At 42.0% G+C, this 22,687-nt stretch overlaps 2 protein-coding genes and 1 long non-coding RNA gene across 5 annotated transcripts; 2 read left to right on the forward strand and 1 right to left on the reverse strand.

Moving 5' to 3' along the window:
* Window positions 1–128: 128 nt before the first annotated feature.
* On the reverse strand, window positions 129–2,567 carry LOC105684893 (probable cytochrome P450 6a14). The gene is made up of 4 exons (XM_012398597.4): window positions 1,332–2,567; window positions 1,018–1,239; window positions 674–925; window positions 129–565 (listed from the first exon to the last, which is right to left on the reverse strand). Exons 1-4 carry the CDS (start codon window positions 2,194–2,196, stop codon window positions 402–404), a joined length of 1,503 nt encoding a protein of 500 aa, XP_012254020.2. The 5' UTR covers window positions 2,197–2,567; the 3' UTR covers window positions 129–401.
* A 29-nt stretch (window positions 2,568–2,596) lies between these two features.
* On the forward strand, window positions 2,597–7,698 carry LOC125501471. 3 transcript variants are annotated; one of them, XR_007279045.1, is made up of 5 exons: window positions 2,597–2,735; window positions 3,071–3,803; window positions 4,326–4,421; window positions 7,343–7,443; window positions 7,649–7,698. It is a non-coding gene; the product is annotated as an uncharacterized LOC125501471 (long non-coding RNA). The 3 variants fall into 3 exon arrangements; XR_007279044.1 differs by lacking the exon at window positions 2,597–2,735 and adding an exon at window positions 2,749–2,898; XR_007279043.1 differs by lacking the exon at window positions 2,597–2,735 and having other exon boundaries at window positions 2,749–3,803.
* Window positions 7,699–16,276: 8,578 nt separating this feature from the next.
* LOC105688685 (sodium channel protein Nach-like) lies at window positions 16,277–21,910 on the forward strand. Its single transcript, XM_048656842.1, has 10 exons — window positions 16,277–18,277; window positions 18,339–18,955; window positions 19,062–19,239; window positions 19,336–19,481; window positions 19,596–19,737; window positions 19,828–20,110; window positions 20,385–20,438; window positions 20,671–20,872; window positions 20,947–21,053; window positions 21,615–21,910. Exons 3-10 carry the CDS (start codon window positions 19,186–19,188, stop codon window positions 21,908–21,910), a joined length of 1,284 nt encoding a protein of 427 aa, XP_048512799.1. The 5' UTR covers window positions 16,277–18,277; window positions 18,339–18,955; window positions 19,062–19,185.
* Window positions 21,911–22,687: the final 777 nt, after the last annotated feature.

Genomic DNA, 22,687 nt, shown 5'->3' on the forward strand with positions numbered 1-22,687 from the left:
CAATGTCACTCGGTTTAATTTTTCGCATCCTATATCGTCGCCTAATTTCACGCACATCAAACTACTTTGATATCTCGTCTTTATAGTTTGCCCAACACCAGGCGGTATACTCAAATTAATATTTCAACTCCTTTCCGAATGATATTATTTATAAAAAACCTGAAGAAGAGCGCCAGCTCCAGCGACTCCGTACATTCTAACAACATTTTTGTCACTTAATTAAATTATATTCATTCAGTTTTCGATTCATTTCCGACCCAAGAATCTTCGAGCCTGTTTCATCCACCTTCTGAAAAACCACCGACTCGAATCGCATTGTCTGATGAATTCCAACCGCGAAATTATCGCGGATATTTCGGGACAGGTGATCGGTTTCTACCCGGAGTAAGGGGGCTGACGGATTAAATTTTCGTAAATTGTAGATGTATTCCACCGACGGGCGTCAAGATGAAACTGGCCTTGTCGATGACGTAGGGAATCGTAGTTTTCGAGCAAACGTCTACCCTGTAGTTTTTCAAAATCCTGATGAGACCTATTTTCGTCTGGTACGTGGCGAATCGAGAACCTGAAAAATTTAAAAATCGTCGTCTGGGTTTCCGTCGAATAACGTACGACTCCTTTTGTAGAAGAGCAGCTGATCGGATCGGACGCTCGAGATTGCCGAATTATTTACCAATGCAGTTTCGAGGTCCGTCGCCGAACGGTAAGTAGGCCATCTGAGGCCTCCTCTTTATTTTCGCCTCGTCAAAGTTTTTGGGGTCGAATACCTCAGGGTTGCGATAATAGTCAGGATCGTAGTGGAGTCCCATCACCGGTATGAAGATCCTCGTCCCCTTCGGCAAGTCAATCTTACCGTCGGCGATGGTAAAATCCTTTACCGACTGTCTGAACAGAGTTCCCAAGGGCGGATGTTTCCTCAGAGTTTCTGCGAACGTAAAACAAACCCCGTAGCAATCGAGGGTCGAAAGTTCGAACGAAAAGATCTTCGACCGTGTGAAACGAAAAAAGAATCCCCACCCTGCATGACCTTGTCCAAGTATCCGAGTTCCTTGATCGTTTCGTAAGGAAGTTCTCCGTTGTGCTTGTTAAGCGCGTCGAGAATTTCGTCGCGAAGTTTGTCCTGGACGCGCTGATTTTGCGCGAGTTCGTAGAGCGCGTAGCTTATAGTCGTCGAAGATGTCTCGAAGCCGGCGAGGAAGAATACGAAGGCTTGAGCGGCTATCAGACTGTCCGTCAATTCTGTGCGACACAGAAAAAAACAAAAAAAAGGACTCATTTCATTCCAAACGAAGGAAGGAAAGGAATGCCGGACATGAAGAGAACGAACTCACCGAAATCCGTCTGGTCGGGGTGAGCTTGAATCTGAATCAGCAAATCGACGAAATCGTGACGAACGATGTCGCACTTTTTTCTGTAAGAAATCGTCTGCGACGTGATATCCAAGAAGAAGTTCGTGACTTCCTTCGGGGTTACGCGGACATTGAAAAATTTGAACAAGCTGGGGCACAAGGCCATCATGAGTCCCGCCAACGTGTTTCTGAGGGTCGGTTGAAAAATGGCACGACTCATTTTTCTGAATTCGCTGCCGTCGTTGCTCATCGCTTTCAGATCCAGACCGAAGGCGCACGACCCAATAACGTCGGTGGTGAACTTGGCCGTGAGTTCCCTGCATTCTATCGGTTCGTTTTTCGCCACCAATTCGGCGACGTATTTTTCGAAGTGGTCGGCGCACTCGTTCAGCAAGTAGTACATCTGTTTCAATTTACCGGACGTGAAAGCGGGCGACAATTTGGATCTGAGTCCTCTCCACCGGTGACCCTCCAGAGCGAACAGGTGAGCGCTCAGAGGGTCAGCCTCTTCGTTGATGATCACCCCGCGATCGGTGAACGACGAGAAGTCTTTTATCAGAATTGTTTTTATCATCTCCACATCGTTGACCAACAGCAAGGGCGTCGATCCGATGTACAATCCGACGAGAGGCTCGTATTTCCATTCTTTGTACCAATCCAAAACCTCCTCTACTTGCGAATTGTTTCGAAAAACGATGTTCTTGAAGTTTCCGAATACGGGGATCGGACGCGGACCCGGTATGTTCTTTCTCTTCCAGTAGGAATGACTCCAGGCGTAAAAAAAATAAACCGCCACTAAAACGGTCGTGACACTTACGGCTATTTGGCTCAAACTGAAATCGAACATTGCTCCGAACTTCGATAAGTCAATGTCAGACGAACGCTCGGTGAGATCCGAACAACGCACTTCAATGTCATCGGCGATAACTGAACCACTTGAAAATTACCTAGCAATGCATCGGGCGCGTCGAACGTAAATAAAAATCTTCCATCTCCACCTTCGAGTATATTTTTCCCACTAACGGCAATCTCGTACCAACTGATTGGTCAACCGCTGCAATGGGATTACTTAAAGATTTCCCCGATTCGTACGAGATTGAGGGAACGACGAGTAAAAACCAGCGAACTGCGAAGTTCGTTCGTTTTTCAACGATCACCAAAAGTCAACGATATTATATCGCGTTAAATAATTACACTCCGACGTTCGAAGTTCGACAAACCGTTCAGATATCCTACGATGATGCACGAGGTGCGAACCTCCTCGAAACGAACTTTGTTCGTTTTGGAACTACGCGGAATCGTATTACGCTGTCGAATAATACAGATTTTGTTATTTCATTATCCGACGTGGAATACGAGACTCCACGCCATTGCGACTGGGATTACGTAAGTCCGAGGTTAAATTTACTCGGATTACTCACATCAAACTGGTGAAACAACGTCATCGCCGCCTCCACGGAGACCGTGATGAGATAACCGATACTCCGAGCGACGCTTCCAGCCGGTTGCGCTGGTGGAACCGCCGCACGGACGATCGTCGGAATGATTGGTGCGATATTGTAAAACTTGTGACAAAAAAAAAAAAAAAAAACCGGCCAGACACGAAGATGTTCTGATCTAGAATACGTAATATTTCCGGAAATAACTCTTATTTTCCGGAGCTGCATTTTACGTTTGACACGTGTACTCATCTTCGTTCCGTTTTTTTTGTTTCGGTAAAGGAACGTTTGAACCATCAAGCTGTTTGGCCCCTCACTGAAAATGCAAGACCATTTCTGGAGCATCCACGAAGCTTTTCATTATGTGTGCGGTGTCGGTGATTTGTATAAATGACTTGTACATTTTCTTCGAAGACAAATTACTACTACAATCTTCATTAAAATAGAGATATTGTCTTGACTATATTTGGTGTTTTTCACCCCGAAATCCCGAAGAATCCTCCCGAAAATTAGCGAAGATTTTGGAAAATGAAGCTCGCACAGCCGCCATTCAGTTTTTCATGAAAAAAGTTCACGAAAAATTCCGAATAATCTTGAAACAGTCAATTGAAAACGTGCGATTCGGTATTCGATCATTGGCAGCGTCTCGTACGTAGATTCTCCTTCTCCGAGGCATCGGCAGTACGGCCGCAACAGCCGAGGCAACGTCGTCATCGGGAGCGACATCGATGGTAGTGCGTACATCCTTTAAGAAGAGATAGAAGAAGCTAGCGAGGAGAAAGAAACATATTTGGGTGAGGATTAGCAACGGAATAGTACGCGGTTACTACAGCGCCATATTTTTGGTTGACAATGAGTCCAGGGGTCAGTTTTGTTCGAGCAGTGACTCGGGAAGTAGTGTTTCGTTTGATCTACATATTTTAAAAAAGTGCTCGACAATCGGTAGTTAGTGAAAGACCTATATCAGTGGAAATTTTGTGAATTCCGTGATTCGGCGATTTTTCCACAAGCACTGGTGAGCATATAATGTTTTTACCCTGACCGTCGTATGTCCGGGCTCCCGATCGGTCAACAATTCGTTTCAAAGAATTTGTTTTGGAGGTCATGCGACACGAACTTGGAATTTTGATAGATTTTGAGTAACGATTAAACTCAATGGTAGGAGAGATTGAGATCTTTGTTCAAAAACGGAAAATCCTGATTATTCACAATTGTATTTTCCGTATTTTGGATCGAGGGAGTAAGAGGGTCCCGATTCTGCGCTGTAGAAATATCTTTGATCGTTCAAATTCTAGATGACTATACTTAGCTCGTTACAAAACATAGCATTACTTTATTCATGAACTTAACTGAAAATGATCGGATTGGTTTCGAGATAATATCAATTTTTTTGTCTAAAATCACGGCAGGTACCTATCATCGGGATTTTTGTTTGAAATTATGCTTCATCAACATTTCATGAACAAATTTATCGATATATTTGAGATTCAATTTTACAATTTCACTTGGTTTCTGACATGATATTTTCGCATTTCAGATTCATACATGACAGACGTTGAAGTTGCCTAGTTCTTCGCGATACTGTTCAACTTTCAACTACCATCCCTACGTTGTGCTGAGAAATTCATATAAGGTAAGAAATGATTGATGTCTATCTACTCTCGTCGTCGATGTAAAGCAATCGTCGCGTCTATGATTGCGAACTGATTCAGTAATCAGACGATTGATTAGTAACAATGATATTTTGAACGATTACTTCAACGATTAGTATTTCAAGAGCCTTTTTTACTATCCAATCAGTCGAATAAATAAATGGAGAACCGAATTATTTGATCGAATCGATGATTCGGTAGGATTTCAATGCTTCTAAATTGATGTGTTCATGCATTTATTTATTCAGTTGTTAAGATATTCATTCGTTGATGAGATTCGCAAATTAACTTGATTCTGGTATGATCTCATATGTGAAATGAATTAGATTTCGTGCGTCTGCAGTTTATAGGTGATTACTTCGATCGCTAACTCTCGTGAAGATATCCTCGATTTTTTACATTTAGGACCAATAAACTGGCGATAACTCGGTTAATTTTGAAGATAGATCATTTTAACTTTCAAATTAGGATTCCTGAGATCGAAATACATAGGAATAGCATGGGAAACTCCATAGAAAAAATTGTTGAATTTTGTCTCAAATTTTGAAAAAATCCTAAGGCTATAGGCTTACCGTTTTTTTGGGTCAAAATGCGAAGTATTTCTAAAATCAATTGCAGGACACTTTTCTTGTGTATTTTTGCACAAGGAATACGAATACGTCGATTAAATTGAGTTAGGAATAAATCCGATCGAGATATCCTCGATTTTTTACATTTTCGACCGATAAACTGGCGATAACTCGGTTAATTTTAAAGATAGATTATTTCAACTTTTAAATTCGGATTCCTGAGATCAAAATACATAGGAATAGCATGGGAAACTCCATAAAAAAAATTGTTGAACATCGTCTGAAATTTTGAGAAAATCCTAAGGCTATAGGCTTACCGTTTTTTCGGGTCAAAATGTAACGTATTCCTAAAATAGAATGCAGGACACTTATCTTGTGTATTTTTGTACAAGGAATACGAATACGTCGATTGAATTGAGTTAGGAATAAATCCCATCGAGATATCCTCGATTTTTTACATTTAGGACCAATAAACTGGCGATAACTCGGTCAATTTTGAAGATAGATTATTTTAATTCGCGAATTTGGATTCCTGAGAACAAAATACATAAGAATGGCATAGAAAACCCTTCAAAAAAAAATATTGAACACCGTCTCAAAATTTTGGGAGAATCCTGAGACTATAGGCTTACCATTTTCTCGGGTCAAGTTGTAAAGTATTCCCGAAATGAAATGCAGGACACTTTTCTCATGTTTTTCTTCGCGTAAGGGTGCAATTCCATGCTGACACTTGACGCAGATTCTTAAGCGCCAAGTGTAGTTACGAGGTATTACTTCCACTGAAACGTCACCGGAATTCTAAATGTATATTCATCATCATTCACTGATTGTCATCATCTGTAATCGTTATCACAGATTTATTTCCAATATTCGCTGATTTTTAGCATTTTTTTCTCGATTTTTATATAATTTTCTTATTGACTTTTCAATTACTAAATATTCCTGACCCTTCAAAGGCTCCTCATGATTTGACACTAAAAGTACGTCATCCCTAATTTATTTCTCAATTTTTCCCGATTTTTCGAAATTTTTTCTGTTTTTTTGTGATTTTTTCCGATCTTTCTCCTATTTTTCTGAATATGTTTGAATTTTTCTGCTGCTGGCCACGTGGTCACGTCACGTGATGACGTCACGTGACAGCCCACGTGACCGGACTCGCGAATACAGCTAGCGCCATGTGGCGGAATTTTTGTGAACTAAAATCCCAAGTTTCTTGCCCCTTGACGTCAGGCAATGTGATGCGTGAAAGAGATGTATTTCAGGTCAATACTTTTCCGGTTCCGTTCAGAGAACCGACAAAACTTTTGCCGTTTTTCTGTCAGAAGAATGGTCAATACTTTTGCATTCTGGCTTAGAGCTAGTGACAAAACTTCTGCCTTTATTGTCAAGACGGGGTCAATAGTTTTCCGTTTTTGCTTGAAGGAGGGTCAAAACTTTTGCATCTTCCTTTTACCTCTCTTTCACGCATCACATTGCCTGACGTCAAGGGGCAAGAAACTTGGAATTTTAGTTCACAAAAATTCCGCCACATGGCGCTAGCTGTATTCGCGAGTCCGGTCACGTGGCCATATCGAGGCGGGGCGGCTGAATTGAAAAATCTTCTGAAAAATCAGGAAAAAATCGGAAATAATCGCAAAAGATCAGGGAAAAATTGGAGATGAATCTTTGATCACGTACCTTTATTTCTGGAACGTCAGCATGAAATTGCACCTGCATGAATACGAATACGTCAATGAAATTGAGTTACGAACGAATCCTGTCAAGATATCCTTGATTTTTCACATTTTGGAGCGATGAATTGGTCAATTTTAAAGATAGAATTATTTAGCTCGCGAATTCGGATCGCTGAGATCAAAATACATGGAAATACCATCGAGAACTCTATATAAGAAGTATGAATTTCCATCTCAGATTTTGAGAAAATCCCAAGGCTATAGGCTTACCGTTTTTTGGTGTCAGAATGTAAAGTATTCATATTTTGCGATCTCGGGAATCTGGATCTGGTGCCCAAATTCACTCGTATGCAGAATGAAGAAAGTTGGCGCCGTAACTCTATGCGAAGAATATTCTTTGTCTTCGAAATTTCGAACAATTACGTATAATTAATCACACGTTGATGAACTCTCATATTAGTACTTGATCAATCATGATGTTCTCAAGTGCGGGATAGTGGTCCCTGCCTTCGAACACTATGATTCGTCTATCTGCAGGATTTGGGAATTTATCATAGGTCGAGAAATGATCTCCGCTATTATATCGTCAACCAATTTATTCATATATCTTAGGTTCAGGTTTACAATTTCACTTCATTACTTAGATGACATTTATTCCAGGCTTTCAATCAATCATCACGGTGCCTAGTGCATCGCAGTACTCATTCAACTCCCAACCACGAAGGGCAGTAGTCACATGGCATCGCACAATTCGTTTTCAGGTATGAAATAATTATCAGTACGATATAAGTTAGAGTATATTACAAAAATATATTCAATTTAATATATTATAACATCACATTGGCAGTAATATATTAACAGATAATATAACATAACATTCAACTAACATATTGACATAAAATATAATATTGCTGATAACATATTCTTATATTACGTCATTAATAATGCACTTTTCGTATTTTCCAGGTACCCGGAGATGCTGTCGCCGCAGTTATGACCCCCTGGACTTCCCCTGTTCATCAGGGGGAGTCCAGGGACCCGTCCCCTGGGACTGCGCGGCCTCCCACCGCCCCCGGGGTCCCAGGGGACCCAGTCCCTGAGGACATGTCCTCGGGGATGCGGTATCCCCGCTGGAGGGGATGCCATATCCCGAGGGACATGTGCTCAGGAACTGGTCTTCGGGGACGCGTGTCCCCCCAGGGACACGTCCCCGGGGATGCGGTATCCCCGCTGGAGGGGATGCCGGGTCCTTGGGGGCGTGGCCTTGGGGGAATACGCGTCCTCGAAAATCCCGGGAAAAGGAGGTCCCAAGCGGACACTTTGTTTTTCGTTTCTCTAGAGAAATCAAGAAAACGAGTGACCGCTTGGGACCTCCTTTTCCCGGGATTTTCGAGGACGCGTATTCCCCCAAGGCCACGCCCCCAAGGACCCGGCATCCCCTCCAGCGGGGATACCGCATCCCCGGGGACGTGTCCCTGGGGGGACACGTGTCCCCGAAGACCAGTTCCTGAGCACATGTCCCTCGGGATATGGCATCCCCTCCAGCGGGGATACCGCATCCCCGAGGACATGTCCTCAGGGACTGGGTCCCCTGGGACCCCGGGGGCGGTGGGAGGCCGCGCAGTCCCAGGGGACGGGTCCCTGGACTCCCCCTGATGAACAGGGGAAGTCCAGGGGGTCAATGACGTCGAAGGATATGCGACCTGTAACATAAATAACAAATATACAATTAGTTAACTGATTACATAGCTTACCTAATGTATGACTTATTTTATGATCAGTATATAAAGTGTAAGACGTTTGAATTCTAATAAATTGTACCAAGTTGTATGATAATAAATTATTGTCTTGCCTCATTGGCGTGTCTAATGAATTTTATTATGGGGGTGTATGAATTTACCGAGTCTATTGGGTAATGCTAGGTGATCTGATTTTATAAGGAGGATTTTGAACATTTTTTTCAAGGGGGTGCAATTCATATACGCAGACTCTAAATGTTGGAATATACTATGGACTCTCGAAAGGGATAAATTAGATGAAACATACCTTCGCAAAAGGAAGGTGTTGTACGTCTCATGTGTTGCAGATCCATCATCTGATCATCATCAGGATGGAGAGGCGTCGATCTTTGGAGAGACTCGTTGATGTCCTGATTCGGTTCCATCACGCAATGGTCATCTACTTGGAAGAGACAAAAATATCACATGTACAATTCAAATCAGATTATAACAATCGCTTATATTTATACTCCATTTGTATCCACGAAAGAGATCAATAAATCATTCCGTATCTCATTGAGAAAAGAAATTGAGTGAATCATTGTAAAATCATCGCTACGAATTTTTCTGGAGCTGCATTCAGTGCATTTGCAATACATCCTTCAGTGAAGCTCATAATAACGTAATCGAACCACAATGGAAAACAGACGCTCGAATGATTCGAAAACTATTTCATGGACGGCCCGAAAAAATAGAAAAGTTTTGTATAGAAAGTTGATCAAGAATAATGGCTATATCTTATTTGCATTAGTTAGATAAATCAATTGATTATCTCCGAATTTCAAAAAACAGAATGAAACGCGTAATCTAATTGAAAAGGCATCTCTCAGAATTTTAAAGGATTGTTCCGAACCCGGGCTAGCGTATTTCTAACGACTGTTTTTAGTATGAATAGTCGAGAGCGAGTGATAAAAATACATATAGGCACGTTTGCGCAACCGATTTCAGCAATATTCAACTAAATTTCATGTGAAGTTCTGCTCACCGTTCTGTCTCTTCATCGTCGCTCTGAGGGACCTGCTTTGCTACTGATGTCGCTCCCGATGTCGCCTCTTCTGTCGCCGAAGCCGAACTGCCGTCGAATCCAAGACGGAATACCTGCAACACATATGTACTCTGTTGACCTTTCATCAAATTACACGCCCTCGATCGGATGTTTCTTGATTGGCTGCAATTTGTTCGATTGTTATACATATATCGCTTCGTGCCTAAATCAATGCACTTGCTAATCAATCGTCATCGATCAAATAATCGAAGTCTAAATCGCTTGTATAAGATTGCAAGTGATGATCAATTGAGATGGTGAGAAAAACAGAAAAATGAAGGAGAGAGAGTCCCCGAAATGAGGTTCACGGATTTCTGTTTTATATCATAAGCATTTTTTGCAAAAAATAAACCAATCAATAATTTCGAATCAGGATAAAAAGAATGAGGTCGGAAGAGATTCATCTCTATATCCGAGTTAAGAAGGAATCTTGTAACTCTTCAAGTACTCGATATATACTCCCACAATTTTCTGACATTAATCTTTGTCAAATTTATAAATCGAATCAGTGAAATCGTGAGTGGGTGTTCCCACAGATTTTGATGTCCAATCGTCCATCCATTTTGTGTGTATTTTTTTCATAGAATAAACGTGACACCTGACAAGTATATTACTCGAAAAAAAAAAAACGATTCAATATTCAACGAAAGATTACCAAGATTGATCCGCACAAAATCACTGGTCGGGTAGCTATACATATCCGCCTTACATCAGAGCTTTTTTAGACTCTCTTTTCCTTCCATTTTTCCAAGCGTACAACTTGATTTTTCATTTACCCTGGTGTATAATAGTTTTTCTTTTTCTTTCCATTTTACTGTACACTAATACAGAAGTAAAATGCATGAATAAAAAATGTCAACGAGAAGCCAGCAGCACAATATTAACAAATTTATGCTCGTAAAGGTGAAAAGTAAAATTTTGATAATGACGTACGTATGTTATACTCGATAGCTGAAGTATCATCGTGATTGGCAAATCATTTTATGACGTGGTTAATGTCCTCGTTAAACTCCGTATTAAAATTCATCCGTTATATCTCATCTACATTGCATAGAGCGGAGTTATTATTAGTATTATTAATATCATCATTGCGACTAAAGTGCATAAAATAGCGGTGGTTGTATACCATGTATGTATGTAAATTTGTTGCATGTGTGGTATATCCATGCATTATTTATCCATTACCATTACGAGCCGTCAACTCAAATTTCAAACCGTTTCTCCGTCATCCTAGTTATTATCAATTCATTATTCTTCAGGCGTAATAATACTACAGATCAATGGATAACGTGTTACCGAAATCTAATGACACGATAATGACACCGTAATCAAACGTTCTTTTATCACATTTTTCGTCAAAATTTTACATCAATGTTTGCTCAATTTTCATCCGTGCGGATTCACGAAGACCGCAAAAATCGCGATAGAAACGATCGCGTTTCGATCAGCTACAGGTGCTCTACGTCCGCAATTTTTCTCCCCTATTTATAAATCATAGAGAAAATTGAGTTTTTCGCCTCCGTCAAAGCAACGACTGTAAGAACGACAATTAACGATCGCGTGCGCGTGGATGTGCAGCAAAGTTATGAATATTCAGGTCGACCGACAGCCAACGGAAATCGTTGTGGAGATGAACACCAAAGGGATTTTTATAACGTCATCTTTCCCATTATCTACTACGTCGGGGATATCGCGGCGCATCGGATCCCATCGTGTCGCAAAAGGATGAAAAAATAAATTAGGTAGTCGTTAAGCCCCTGAAATAAACTGACAAATGCAAAACTTGGATGAGGTATAGTTCCGAAAATATTGATCCTAGGGTGAAATCGGAGATGATCGAAGTTGCGGTGGATAAAATTTCCTACTTGATTGGTCCTCATTATTTTCGCGACAAAACTTGACGATTAGCGAAATAACTGCGGACGCTAAAAAATGCATCCCTCAAACTAGGTGAAGTCTGAAAGTATTGATCCTGGGCTAAAAATGGTGGCGATAATCATGGTTCGGGTGACTCGAATTGTAAATGAATCAAAATTCACCTAATTTTCGAGATGGCTGCGAAAGCACGTTGAAAATATCTCGAAGCTTTTCCGAGCCCTCTCCACACGGTATCAAAAAAAATCAGATTTCTCGCCTCGTTTTCTTCTGAAATTGTGACAAAATAAATGTCGAAGCGAATTATCGATACGCAGTAAACGGCTGGTTGAACGGGATTATCGGAATACAGAAACTCTTGGGAAAGATTAATGTCCAGTGATTCCCTCGGAACTAATACCTGGAGTAGGAAAAATACATGTATGCATGATATTGATCTAGTCCTACATATATGCATAGGCGAGCATCAACCAATACACTTTATATGGGGTATAATACTGCAGACTATTTTAGTATTCCGATGTTATACAGGAGAGACAAAAGAGATTCGAAGGCTTTTAAGATACATGTGTACGTGTGCACGTGTACAGCGTATACACACCTGTGTGTGCACGCTCGGGCTTATAACAGCCCGTAGTAATATACATGAATGCTGGACGTGAAACATTCGAGTTCGCTTTTCCAAATACCTCTCAAAACTGTCTCGAGATGTTCACTAGAATTTCGAGGGTTGAAGATGATCGTGCCTCGCGATGCGCCGAAGCTACCAGCTTCGCTTTCAAAGCCTCGAGGGTTCTACCTATAAGCAATCTACGAAAGGCCTTACCGCTCTCAGGTAAAAAAGACGAAAATAGGAATAAAGTCAAAGGAAAAAAAACGTCAAAGGAATTTAATACGCATTGTGGCGAGTCCGGTTGACCCCGATTTCTCACGCTGGCATGAGAACTGACTTTTTTTAATCGGGTGCTTTCATTTTTCAAAATTTTCGGCCGATTAGAACAATGAATTTGATCCCGGAATCACGATCCCCTCCGTTTTATTCCGAAAATTGGAACATCGGTCCCCGGGACGCTTCTGAGAACACGGAAAAAAATCATGTCACTTTCGTACTCGGGTCATTTGTGATGAAATATCAGAAGATCTGAGCGAAACGTTTCCCTCGGGATAACGTATTTATAGATACACACAGGTATACCGTAACGTCCACGTACAACACACGGAAATCGTGAAACTTTCGTAAAACTATTAAATAAAAGTACAAAATGCAGCTGAGTATAATCCACTTAAAGTTGGAATTGAAGTAAAATAAAGTGAAAAATAGCGTCAGCTAGGTAAAGAAGAAAGAGGAGCGGTAGCGGTAGCGAGGGGAGTGCGAGGGACGCCCGGGGGGACTGTTTCTGTAAGAGTTATATAAAAAGGTGGAATTTTAGCGGCAGCGGTGACGGCATGGGCTGCAAGTTTTAATTCTCTCCTCCGACCGCCGTTGCGTTTTCTACTCTGCTGCTCTCTCACACACCCGTACGTTATATACCGTATTCCATGTATCGTGTATAAGTATACGTATGCGTAGCTACCGTACATATCTTCGCATTGTTTTCCGAGAGAGGATTTTCGAAAGGTCGGGCGTGCGAAAGCTCGGGACAATTAGCGAGCGAAGCGACCGTTCGTTCGGGGTAGGAGGCGGAATCGCGAGACGCTTTGATACCAGCGCTGGATTTTCCGGGATTTCGAAATAAGGTGGTTACGTCCGAAGTCGAAGGTCGTAGGTGGTTCGAACGTGTGCAGGAGCGCCGCTCAGACTTTCCCCACCCATCCGAGCGCACCCCTCTCTTCGAGGTGCCTCCGGCTATTGTCGTTTCTAGCTTTGTATCAATGTTTCTAGGTGCAGCTACATACTTTCACCTAACTTCATATTTCCGCGCGTACGTTCCGGCTGGAATCCAAGGGCTTTTGTCTCACGGAACCGCCCCAACAGCTTCGGGCACGATACAAATAATTTCGCCCGTTTTCGGATTTTTCATTCTAGCGACGTTTTTCCCCTGGGAAAAGTTCACCCGCCATTTTGGGTCTGAAAGCGCAAGCTCATTTCTGTCCTCGTAACAGGGAAATTTCGCCGTTATCCCGTCCGTATCCTTCCGAGGATAATTTTCCTACGTCCGCACGCAGAGGAGAACGCAAGAGTCGCAAATTTTTGAAGGAGAAAAAACCAAATCGCAGTAATTTCCGGTGGTTTGTATTCCGAAGTCGGTAGCGTGTAACCGCAGCTACGTCGAGTCACGAGTAGAGACAAACATCTATTTCCGAAATGGAAGAAAAAAAGAGACGGCGAGTCGATAGTTATTATCAAACGAGAGATTTTTCCAGTCCGATTTTCACGTCAGATCGGTGTAACGCGAGAGAGATCGTTACTTGTACGAGATAAAAGTGGATATGAATCAGATCGAAGGTTTAAAATGTGAAGGATAAACGGGACATGAGAAAGAGCAAAAAGAAAAAATTGATGGCCAGCCCAGCTAGCTGCTTTATACGGGAACGAGAGAATATATATATATATATATCCGAATTCTAACGGGCAGCAATAGCCGATAATCGTTCTTCATTTGAAAACGCTGGTAGGTATTACGGAGGTTGTGAGGTGCGGGAGTGGGAGGGCACTTCGTTCACGTCGTCTTTTTTTCCGCGATCACCGGGTAGAGAGAGAAAAGTGGAAAAGGAACATGGAAAGAGAAATATAGAGAAAGAGGGTGGCAAAGAGAGAAGAAAAAATAGCGAAAATAAAAAAGATGGGAAAAAAGCGAGCCGGGCAATGGAGTGATTTGTGGCCGCGAGGACTCGTTGCCACAGATTGCTGCGACTGGTACGAATCCCATCCCCCTTTCGCCTGGTCATGGCTACCGTTCTGAAATCTGCCTCCCCCCCACTCCCTCTTCCCACCATTTTCCATTATATTCATTCATTCGCGTTCGCTAGTTCGTCGCTCGATAGATTTTCTCGTGTTTGACTATCGTGATATTTCAGAGCCGAAATCTAGCACAAATATTATTCGTGACTCCCGAGGCAGACCTAACAGCTATACCGCCCTTGTACCTGCGGTGTGGTATATGTCACGAAAAGCGACCCCGAAAAATAAATCGCATCCTTGACGGATGGGGGTCGAGTTACGAAAAGGAAGTTGTTCCTCCACCCCGATGTTTACCGATGATAACCTCGTCCCATGCACCGCCATTTTGTACTAACGCGAACACAAAATGGCCGAATGAAAACAAAATGGCTGAATGAAAACAAAATGGCCGAATGAAAACAAAATGGCCGAATGAAAACAAAATGGCTGCATCTTTCATGATATCTGTACCCGATCGTCGATCGTGAGATGAAATAAATCGTTTCAGTTTAATCCGATCGGGTATTACGTAATGTATTCGCGTTTATGGGTAAAAGGGACGCGCATAAAAGGGGGTCTGTTATCCGGAATTCGCCTCGGGGAACTTGTAAGAGTTGCGACAGATGGTCCGGTAGTAGATTTTGTTCTGAATTATACATAGATATACATAAATCCTCGACGGAGCGATGGGCGTCTGAAAGCAAAACCGTAGAGCCAAAACCGAAATGTTTTACTTACCGAAAGTTTATCGGGTCTTGTTATAGGTATATACGTCTACATATATACCCGTATACACGCAGAGATAGATATATCCGGGAAGTGAGAAAGTTGAGTCTTCGCGTCATGCTACCGGATTGTTCCCTAGTTGCGGCTTCGAAACTTTCCCTTCATCTTATCCCGCGCCAAAATCCATCCAACAACACTCCTTACTCTACGGCGTCTCCGTCTTCTTCTTCTTCTTCTTCTTCATTGCTGCGACTTCGCAGTTTTTCTTTTTTCCTCCTCATAACTATTTATAATTTATGCTCAACAATTTTCATCAAACACCAACGCGCCGATCTACTCCGCGCGGATTGCCTCATAATATCGATATCACAAATTTTTAATATCAAATTGAAAAAACTCCCTGGCTCAGAACAAAAATGAAAAAACTTAATAACGTCACTTTAAAACATTAATTGCCACGATTAACGTTATCATTTTTTATGATTGAAGATATTTATATACGTTATACCTATGTACCGCGATGATGGAATGTACATGACTTGTTATATTTAACTATCAACTCTTGTATACAGCCGAAATATTTCTCTTCGCAAGCTTTACAACGACATAAAGTATCTAGTTACTCCCGTATACCCCGATATACGATCGTCACGATCATTGAAGAGCACGATAAAAACATAACAACAATAACAATAATAATCATAATAATTCTAATAAGTACAGGAAAAGTAAAAGCCAAAGGAAAAGCGGGTCGTTGACGGAATCCGAGCGAGTTTAGGGGCGTAAAATTTTTATGTGCTTTCAAACAACCGTAAAATAACTTGTAATTTGAGTTAATACAGGTGTATATAATGTACATCGGGTATATATATACATACGTTTACGTCTGTTACGGTCGGTTAAGTTATATAACTTATATACATCTACTGGGTCCCCCAGAAGTAACGGACGCCATTGTCGTGTCTTACATCTGATGGAAAATAAGATTCCAAAACGAAAAGTCCTTGGCTATTTTTCGATTAGACGCCTGGATCATTAATTATCGATCAAAACAAGAAGCCAATCAGGTGCGCACTACAGTGGCAAGACAGCGTGGAGGTAAAGCGATAGGGTAAGGTTAGGTCTTGTCTTGCCAATGTAGCGTGCGCCTGATTGGCTTCTTGTTTTGATCGATAATTAATGATCCAGGCGTCTGATCAAAAAATAGCTTGGGACTTTTCGTTTCGGAATTTTCTTTTCTATTAGATGCGACAAAGGCGTCCGTTACTTTTGGGATACCCTATGGAAATTCATGTATGCATATCATTTCATATATGAAAAGACGTATGGTCAGGAGACGTGAAATTGGTAAGAACGTATTTCGTCGAGCTTTTTTTTTCTGAACGAGCTTCGTGAAAAAAAATACGCGAGTTACGTATATCTGATTGAAAAGTATCCGGGACAGAGTCTCGCGAATGATTTGAGAACGTACATTTTTTCTACTCACGGGAAAAAAAAAGAAAAAGGAAAAAAAAAGACTTTAACGACTTTCCCACTGATTAGGTACGTTTAAAACGAAAGTCACGCGTAGCAACGATTCCGTAGGGTGATTGCAGATCGATATTCATGTGACATATGTGTACGTCTATTAGGCACACAAGTTATTGTAGATATATGTATTTCTCTATGTACCGCACACTTGTCTAATAACGTTTGCTTTGTGTTATAACGTTTTGTAGATGACAGAATATACATAAAATTGCGAACTTGCTCGTTTACAGGCATTTACCCGACGTGTCTATTTTGAAGTACATATAATGTGGGTACATGTGCAGGAAACGCTGTACATGTGAGGGGTGCAGCGCGGGATATTGTGCGGTGAAGAATTACCCCTCAAACCTCGACTGGCACGCGAAGTCAAACACAGGAATATAATATAATCGAGCGACAAAGCTCGCAGTTCTCCAAGGTGGTAATCTATATAACGTTTTCGTACGTCGGAAAATTGAAAAAAAAAAGTGCGCGAGGGAAAAAAAAACTATTTTCACGAGTTGAAATCTCAAACGATAGTCAGGTACGTACGTTGATGATGGAAATTGACTTGAAATGTCCGTTACATCGACGTTGCCATAAATCGCGTTATTATTATGATGTAAAGAGTTGGAAGGCTTGTGTATGGAATCAATTGTTATGTGCATAACCAACAGCAATAAAACCGTCTATACATTTTATCGTATAAACTCACGGTTTTCGAGGTGAAATTAAGTTAACGTCAGAAATTTCGTGGGCGGAGTAAATTCAACGTAAATACAATAACAAAATTTCACTCGACTCAGACTGCAAAGCAGATTCCCCATCCCGTAACATTCGCGAACTTCACCTCCAGGCCGATTGTTTAATTCGGTAACGCCAAAAAAATATATCAAGGAAAAGCCAAAAGGGTGACATTCCTTCGTCTAAATATATCCATCGAATTAATGAACATCCGACATTTTTTGAATTGCTTGAGCTTGAGCTTTTTCGCTTATTTTTGAATACTTTCATTCTCTTTTTCTTTCTGTCAAACGTACAAACATAGGGACGTAAAGCTTGAAATGTTTTTTGCAATCGATTTTCACTTTCTTTCGATTTTGATTTTGATTGTTTCCTTTTCTCTAACATTTGTGCGTACCGCATGTATACCCGTAAATAACTTGCGTGCGACTAAAAGCTTAATGAGAGGATACGGTGTACATACGCGTGCGTGTGTACATAAGTCTAGTTCCGGTAGAATTTTTGACGCGAGGATTTTCGGGCTGTGGGGAGAAAACGGGGTTGAAATATTCAGTGGAGGAAAGGTTTCGCCGTGAGAAGCGAGAGCGAATAAGAGCCTGCAGGGGAGGAAGTATGATATTTGCGAGCTTAACGGCATGAAGTTGTCTAAATTTTCATCGTCAAACCGTGAAACGATAATGTAATCATTTCTTATTTATTTCTTCAAAAAATCCTCTTCGACTTCTCATTATTACACTTATTTTACAACTCGTCAATTTTTCACTCCCCGAAATTCCACGACTTGGTGATTTCAGCGCGGGATGTAACGAAAAACCGGCTAAAAAAGGGTTGAAAAATTTCGACGAAAGATTATCGCGCGCCATGAAAAGCATCAGCGAAACCGTCGATCTGCCCGAAGTCAACGGTTGGATCCGCTCGAGGAGCAATCGGAATTCGAAATCTGCTGCGTTTCTCGAACAATTGAAATTGTACTGCGAAAATTCTAGCCTGAACGGCTGCAAGTATTTCACGGAGCCGGGACGCCACTGGGCCGAAAGGTAGACGAGAAGAAAAAAATAATCGATCGTTTCGTTGGTTGAATAATATTTTTCCTCGCAGAATCGTCTGGGTGATTATCTACGCCTTTATGATATGCGGTGTGGCTTACGTTGTTCTCGACGTTTACGGTGAGTACAGAAGATCGCCGATCATCGCAACCGAGGACAAAGATCAGTACCCAACTACCAAAATTGCGTTTCCCGGTGGGTATCCGAAATTTGAAAAATATTCTTCATTTTTTTAGTTTTCCATTCTTATTCTCTTCGAAATCGAGACCTCGATTCGACGCGATTTTTGAGATTTTAAAATCAATCGAATTTTGATTTCCTTTATCAAAACGGTAAATCTACAGTCCGAACATAGCGAGGTGGTAATAAACAACCGTTATTTTACCCGACAGCCACGCGGAGCCGTTGATTAACCACATTTGTGATTTTTAATTGATGTTCTATCGGAACCGCGAACTCTGTTTTCAATTCTGAATAATCGCGGTCCGTTTGAAAAACTCGTAGCGAACGCACCCGAATTTTCGTCGCTTGGTTGAGCTTGGTTAGCGAGTTATTTGACGTGCACCGACACTACAATGCCTGCTAGTAATGAATCAAAATTTCAGCACTCGCTCTCTGCACGCTGAACCGAATAAGCTACAATTCTGCGACTGTGTTGGCCAAATCCATGTGAGGAAAATCTATATGAATTATTTCTTTTCGATCCAATCGAAATATTCCTCTCTCTCGTCAAATTCTGATAACTCGCTCCCCCTTTCATTTTATGCCTCCTCAGTCACGAAGCCGAGATTCGGAAATCGAAGAGTTATCAAGAAATTTTGGAACTCCTCAGATACCTCGGCCACCTCTACGATTACACGCACGAGTCTTTCGAAACGGAACACGACTCGCTTCATAAAATGCTGCTGGAATTTTACGACGGCCCATACGATCTCAACGAAATCATGAAGAATGTATGTACGCGCAGGTAGAAAAATCTGCCAATTTTCATTCGTTTCAACAACGACAAAAAAATTTATATACATTTTTCTCTTCATTTTTTTCCGCAGTTAACGCCTCGTTGTCAGGACGTGATACTGAGCTGTACTTACGCCGGACGAGAAGTGACGTGTTCCGATATTTTCACGCTTCGTAAAACTCAAGACGGTTACTGCTGCACTTTCAATTACGTGCGACAGAGCGACGAGTTCATACCGTAAGAAAATTATCAAAAAACAAAAAAAAAAATCGAGAAATTCTCGTCGAATTTAAGCACGCGGCGTCTGATCCTCCCTTATTTTGGCTCCGAATAACGAAAATACAAAATCAGGGCCAGCGGTTACAACAGTACGGGTTACAAAAGTAAAGTACTGCGTCCCAATGGACCGGGAGTTTCCAACGGTCTGAGTATCTTGATCGAACCGTTGCTCGACGATTATTTTTACACGATACCCAGCGGTCGGGGTTGGAAGGTGAGACGATCCCAGGTGCAAGGAATCGGAACAACGGCGACGATTGTTATCGACGTTACGGTTGAACGATTCGTTTTTTGCTCCTTTCAGATAATAATATTCGACTCGGAAGATTATCCGGACAATCCGAGCGGCAGCGTGATAGAGCAAATGATATCGCCGTCCACCGAAACTTACCTCAGACTGGACGCGATACTGTTCTGCACGCCCGACGATATAATAAACTATCCGGTGGAAAAAAGAAAATGTATATTCAACACCGAATTGCAAAAATTATTCACCGGATACACGTACAGCGATTGTATAGTGAATTGTCGAGTGGAGGATATATGGAGGACGTGCAATTGTCTGCCGTTTTTTTTCCCGAAAAGAGGTCAGTACTCGTTTAAGGATATAACCGTCGATTCGTTGAATCGTTGACGCGCTTCGCGGGGCTACGGGTACCCGCGATCAAACGCAGTAAACAGGCGTGAATAATAAATGCATCGACGTGTCGATCGTTGAACGCGAGATAAAAAGAAAAAAAGAGAGAGAAGAAGAAAAAACAGAAAAATGATCCCAAACGATCGCGATTAGGAGAGCATTAAGAAAATCGTTATTGACGTACGTACTGTGCACACGTAGGATAACACGATTTTATATTTCAGATATGAGGAGAACCTGCGATATGACGGACCTTCCGTGTCTCAACGCTAATAAATGTGAGCTTTATAACGATTCGAACATACGGGGTGGACGGAAAAGAGATAATCGAAAACTTTAGTATTTTTTGTCCCTTCGAAACGTTTTGAGAAAAAGCCGGTTGACAGACGGAGAAAGCGAAAATTATGAAGGAGCGAAAGAAAAATTGAGAAAGCTTTTCATCGCTTTACCCCCCCCCCTCGCCCCCTCGAGTTGGATATCTAACCGGAAACTTGTTTCATTTTCGCACAGCAAAATGGTGGGTCTTATTTCCGCACGAAGTTCCCGAGGATCGGTGGGACTCAGACGAAGGTTACCCGAAAGCTGCGACCTACGAAACGCTTTCCGGTCTCGACTGCAGCGAATGTTATCCGGCCTGCAACGACGTCCGTTATTTCGTACGGAATACCGTGACCTCCCTACATCCCCGTGGATTCCACGCGACAAATTTGATGTAATTTCGAGTCTTGATTCCTTCGTTGATCATCTTTCAGGTTTTCCCTGATTTTGTAATTCTTCCTTTTCCAGTTACAACGTGAGTCTAGCCGAGCACAGCGTTGTTCATATTTACTTCGGCACCGTCGGTATACCAAGGTTGAAGCAAGACCTGATTTACTACTGGTACGAGCTTTTGAGTGAGTAGAAAAAAATCCGCCGAACCTTGATCACGACATCGAACGTCCCGTTTTTTGTGTACTTTTCACGAACGGGGATGATTTTCTTCTCACCGTAAGAAGAAATGTCGTCAAATTTGGGAAATTGGACGCGTGCTGGAAAATTCGTCGTTGCAAAAAAAATATTTTCACCCCCACCCAAAAAGGGCGTTGAATTTTCGAAATACGTATATACAAAATTTTCCTTTCCTAGTGAAATATTACTCACATACGGCATTTTATCTCGCTCGCGGACCTTTTTCCGCGTACTTTATGTACACCTACGTCCTTTCGAAAATAGGAAACGGAAACGACGCGTCGTTCGCGAGGTAAACGTGACGCATTTACACACCTACAGGTACCCCAGACACAGCTGGATTGAGTGTAGAATAAAAAAAAAAAAAGAAGAATCCTCAGCGAGATAAATGATAAAATAGAGCGAGAGCTGGGAAAACTCTTTTTTTTTCCACGTTATTCTGCTCTGAGAATATTTGATACGATTCGATTACCGTAATCACAATGACAATGACGATCTATCCGCAGGTAATATCGGTGGAATTTGCGGTGTGTTCGTTGGATTCAGTTTGATAAGCGCGATGGAGTTTCTGTTCTTCTTATTACTAACGATACTGCCGGCGAGCAAATTTGGAAAAAGAAGAAAAAACCAGAAACGACCGGGAGAACGTCATCGGCGAGAAATTCAGCGCAAGGGTGAAAATGGCGGAGACAATCACGTGCCGATTTATTGGAGCGAATTGGCCTGCTCGAACGGAGTAAAAAAATGGAACGTTAAAAACCGAAGAATCAACGATCTGTTCAATGTAACCGCGCCAAAATAAACGAATTTCAAAAATTTCGAACACCATCCTCATTCACGTCCTCGGGCAAACGCGAATCATCGACGAAAATCTGAGTCGCGCGGAAATTCATGAAACATTCGATTAATTTTCGGAAACAATCGGTGCCGACAGTTTCGCGGACAATGACAAAAATATTCAACGTATGCCTCGGAGACGTCCGGATACGAACGTGGTCCGAGTAGGTCGCCTTTGGACTTCCGTACCCTCGCGACGTAATTCCTCGTTTCCGCGCGGTGTGCCCTACCCACCCCCCACTCGCACGTTACGTAGTAATTACAAATACCTATGTGAATACGCTCGAGGGATATATATGTATACGCGTTGCCGAAACTGTGCAGCTCCGGGGGTACGCTCACACACGTTTAATTTGAGAATTCCGACTATTCCGTCGGACGTAATCGCCGATTCGTCGTAAGTGGCGGCCAACTATTTCAACTCCCCAGACTTTGACGAAGCGCGTGTTCACCGCACGCCGGCGACCGAGTTCGAAAACGGAACGCTAGTCACGGAAACTTGAACGCCCGGTCGAAAGATCGATTATCGTACCGGACCGTAACCGAATCCGCGGAATCCGATCTTCGCTGGTTTCTTTTTCCCGTTGGATCATGAGGGGAGGGAGAGGAAAAAAAAAGAATTTCAAAAAATTCGAACAAACGCGCGCTGTTACGAGTCCGATTCGCCGATGAATTTTTCAACCGCGATTTCCACCGTCTCCTGAAATTGACGTGTTCGCGAACTAGGGTAGGGATCATAAAT

The sequence above is a fragment of the Athalia rosae genome, chromosome 6 (assembly GCF_917208135.1).
Source record: "Athalia rosae chromosome 6, iyAthRosa1.1, whole genome shotgun sequence".
Classification (NCBI taxonomy): Eukaryota; Metazoa; Arthropoda; class Insecta; order Hymenoptera; family Athaliidae; genus Athalia; species Athalia rosae.

Excerpts from the sequence above, each read along its gene's own strand:
- LOC105688685 (XM_048656842.1), top strand. The coding sequence starts at position 19,186 with ATGCTGCTGGAATTTTACGACGGCCCATACGATCTCAACGAAATCATG. Across the intron at positions 19,482-19,595 it reads CAGAGCGACGAGTTCATACC|GGCCAGCGGTTACAACAGTA; the intron begins GTAAGAAAATTA and ends ATACAAAATCAG. Across the intron at positions 20,873-20,946 it reads TTCCACGCGACAAATTTGAT|TTACAACGTGAGTCTAGCCG; the intron begins GTAATTTCGAGT and ends TTCCTTTTCCAG.
- LOC105684893 (XM_012398597.4), bottom strand. The coding sequence starts at position 2,196 with ATGTTCGATTTCAGTTTGAGCCAAATAGCCGTAAGTGTCACGACCGTT. Across the intron at positions 926-1,017 it reads CTTGGACAAGGTCATGCAGG|AAACTCTGAGGAAACATCCG; the intron begins GTGGGGATTCTT and ends TTACGTTCGCAG. Across the intron at positions 566-673 it reads CGGACCTCGAAACTGCATTG|GTTCTCGATTCGCCACGTAC; the intron begins GTAAATAATTCG and ends TAAATTTTTCAG.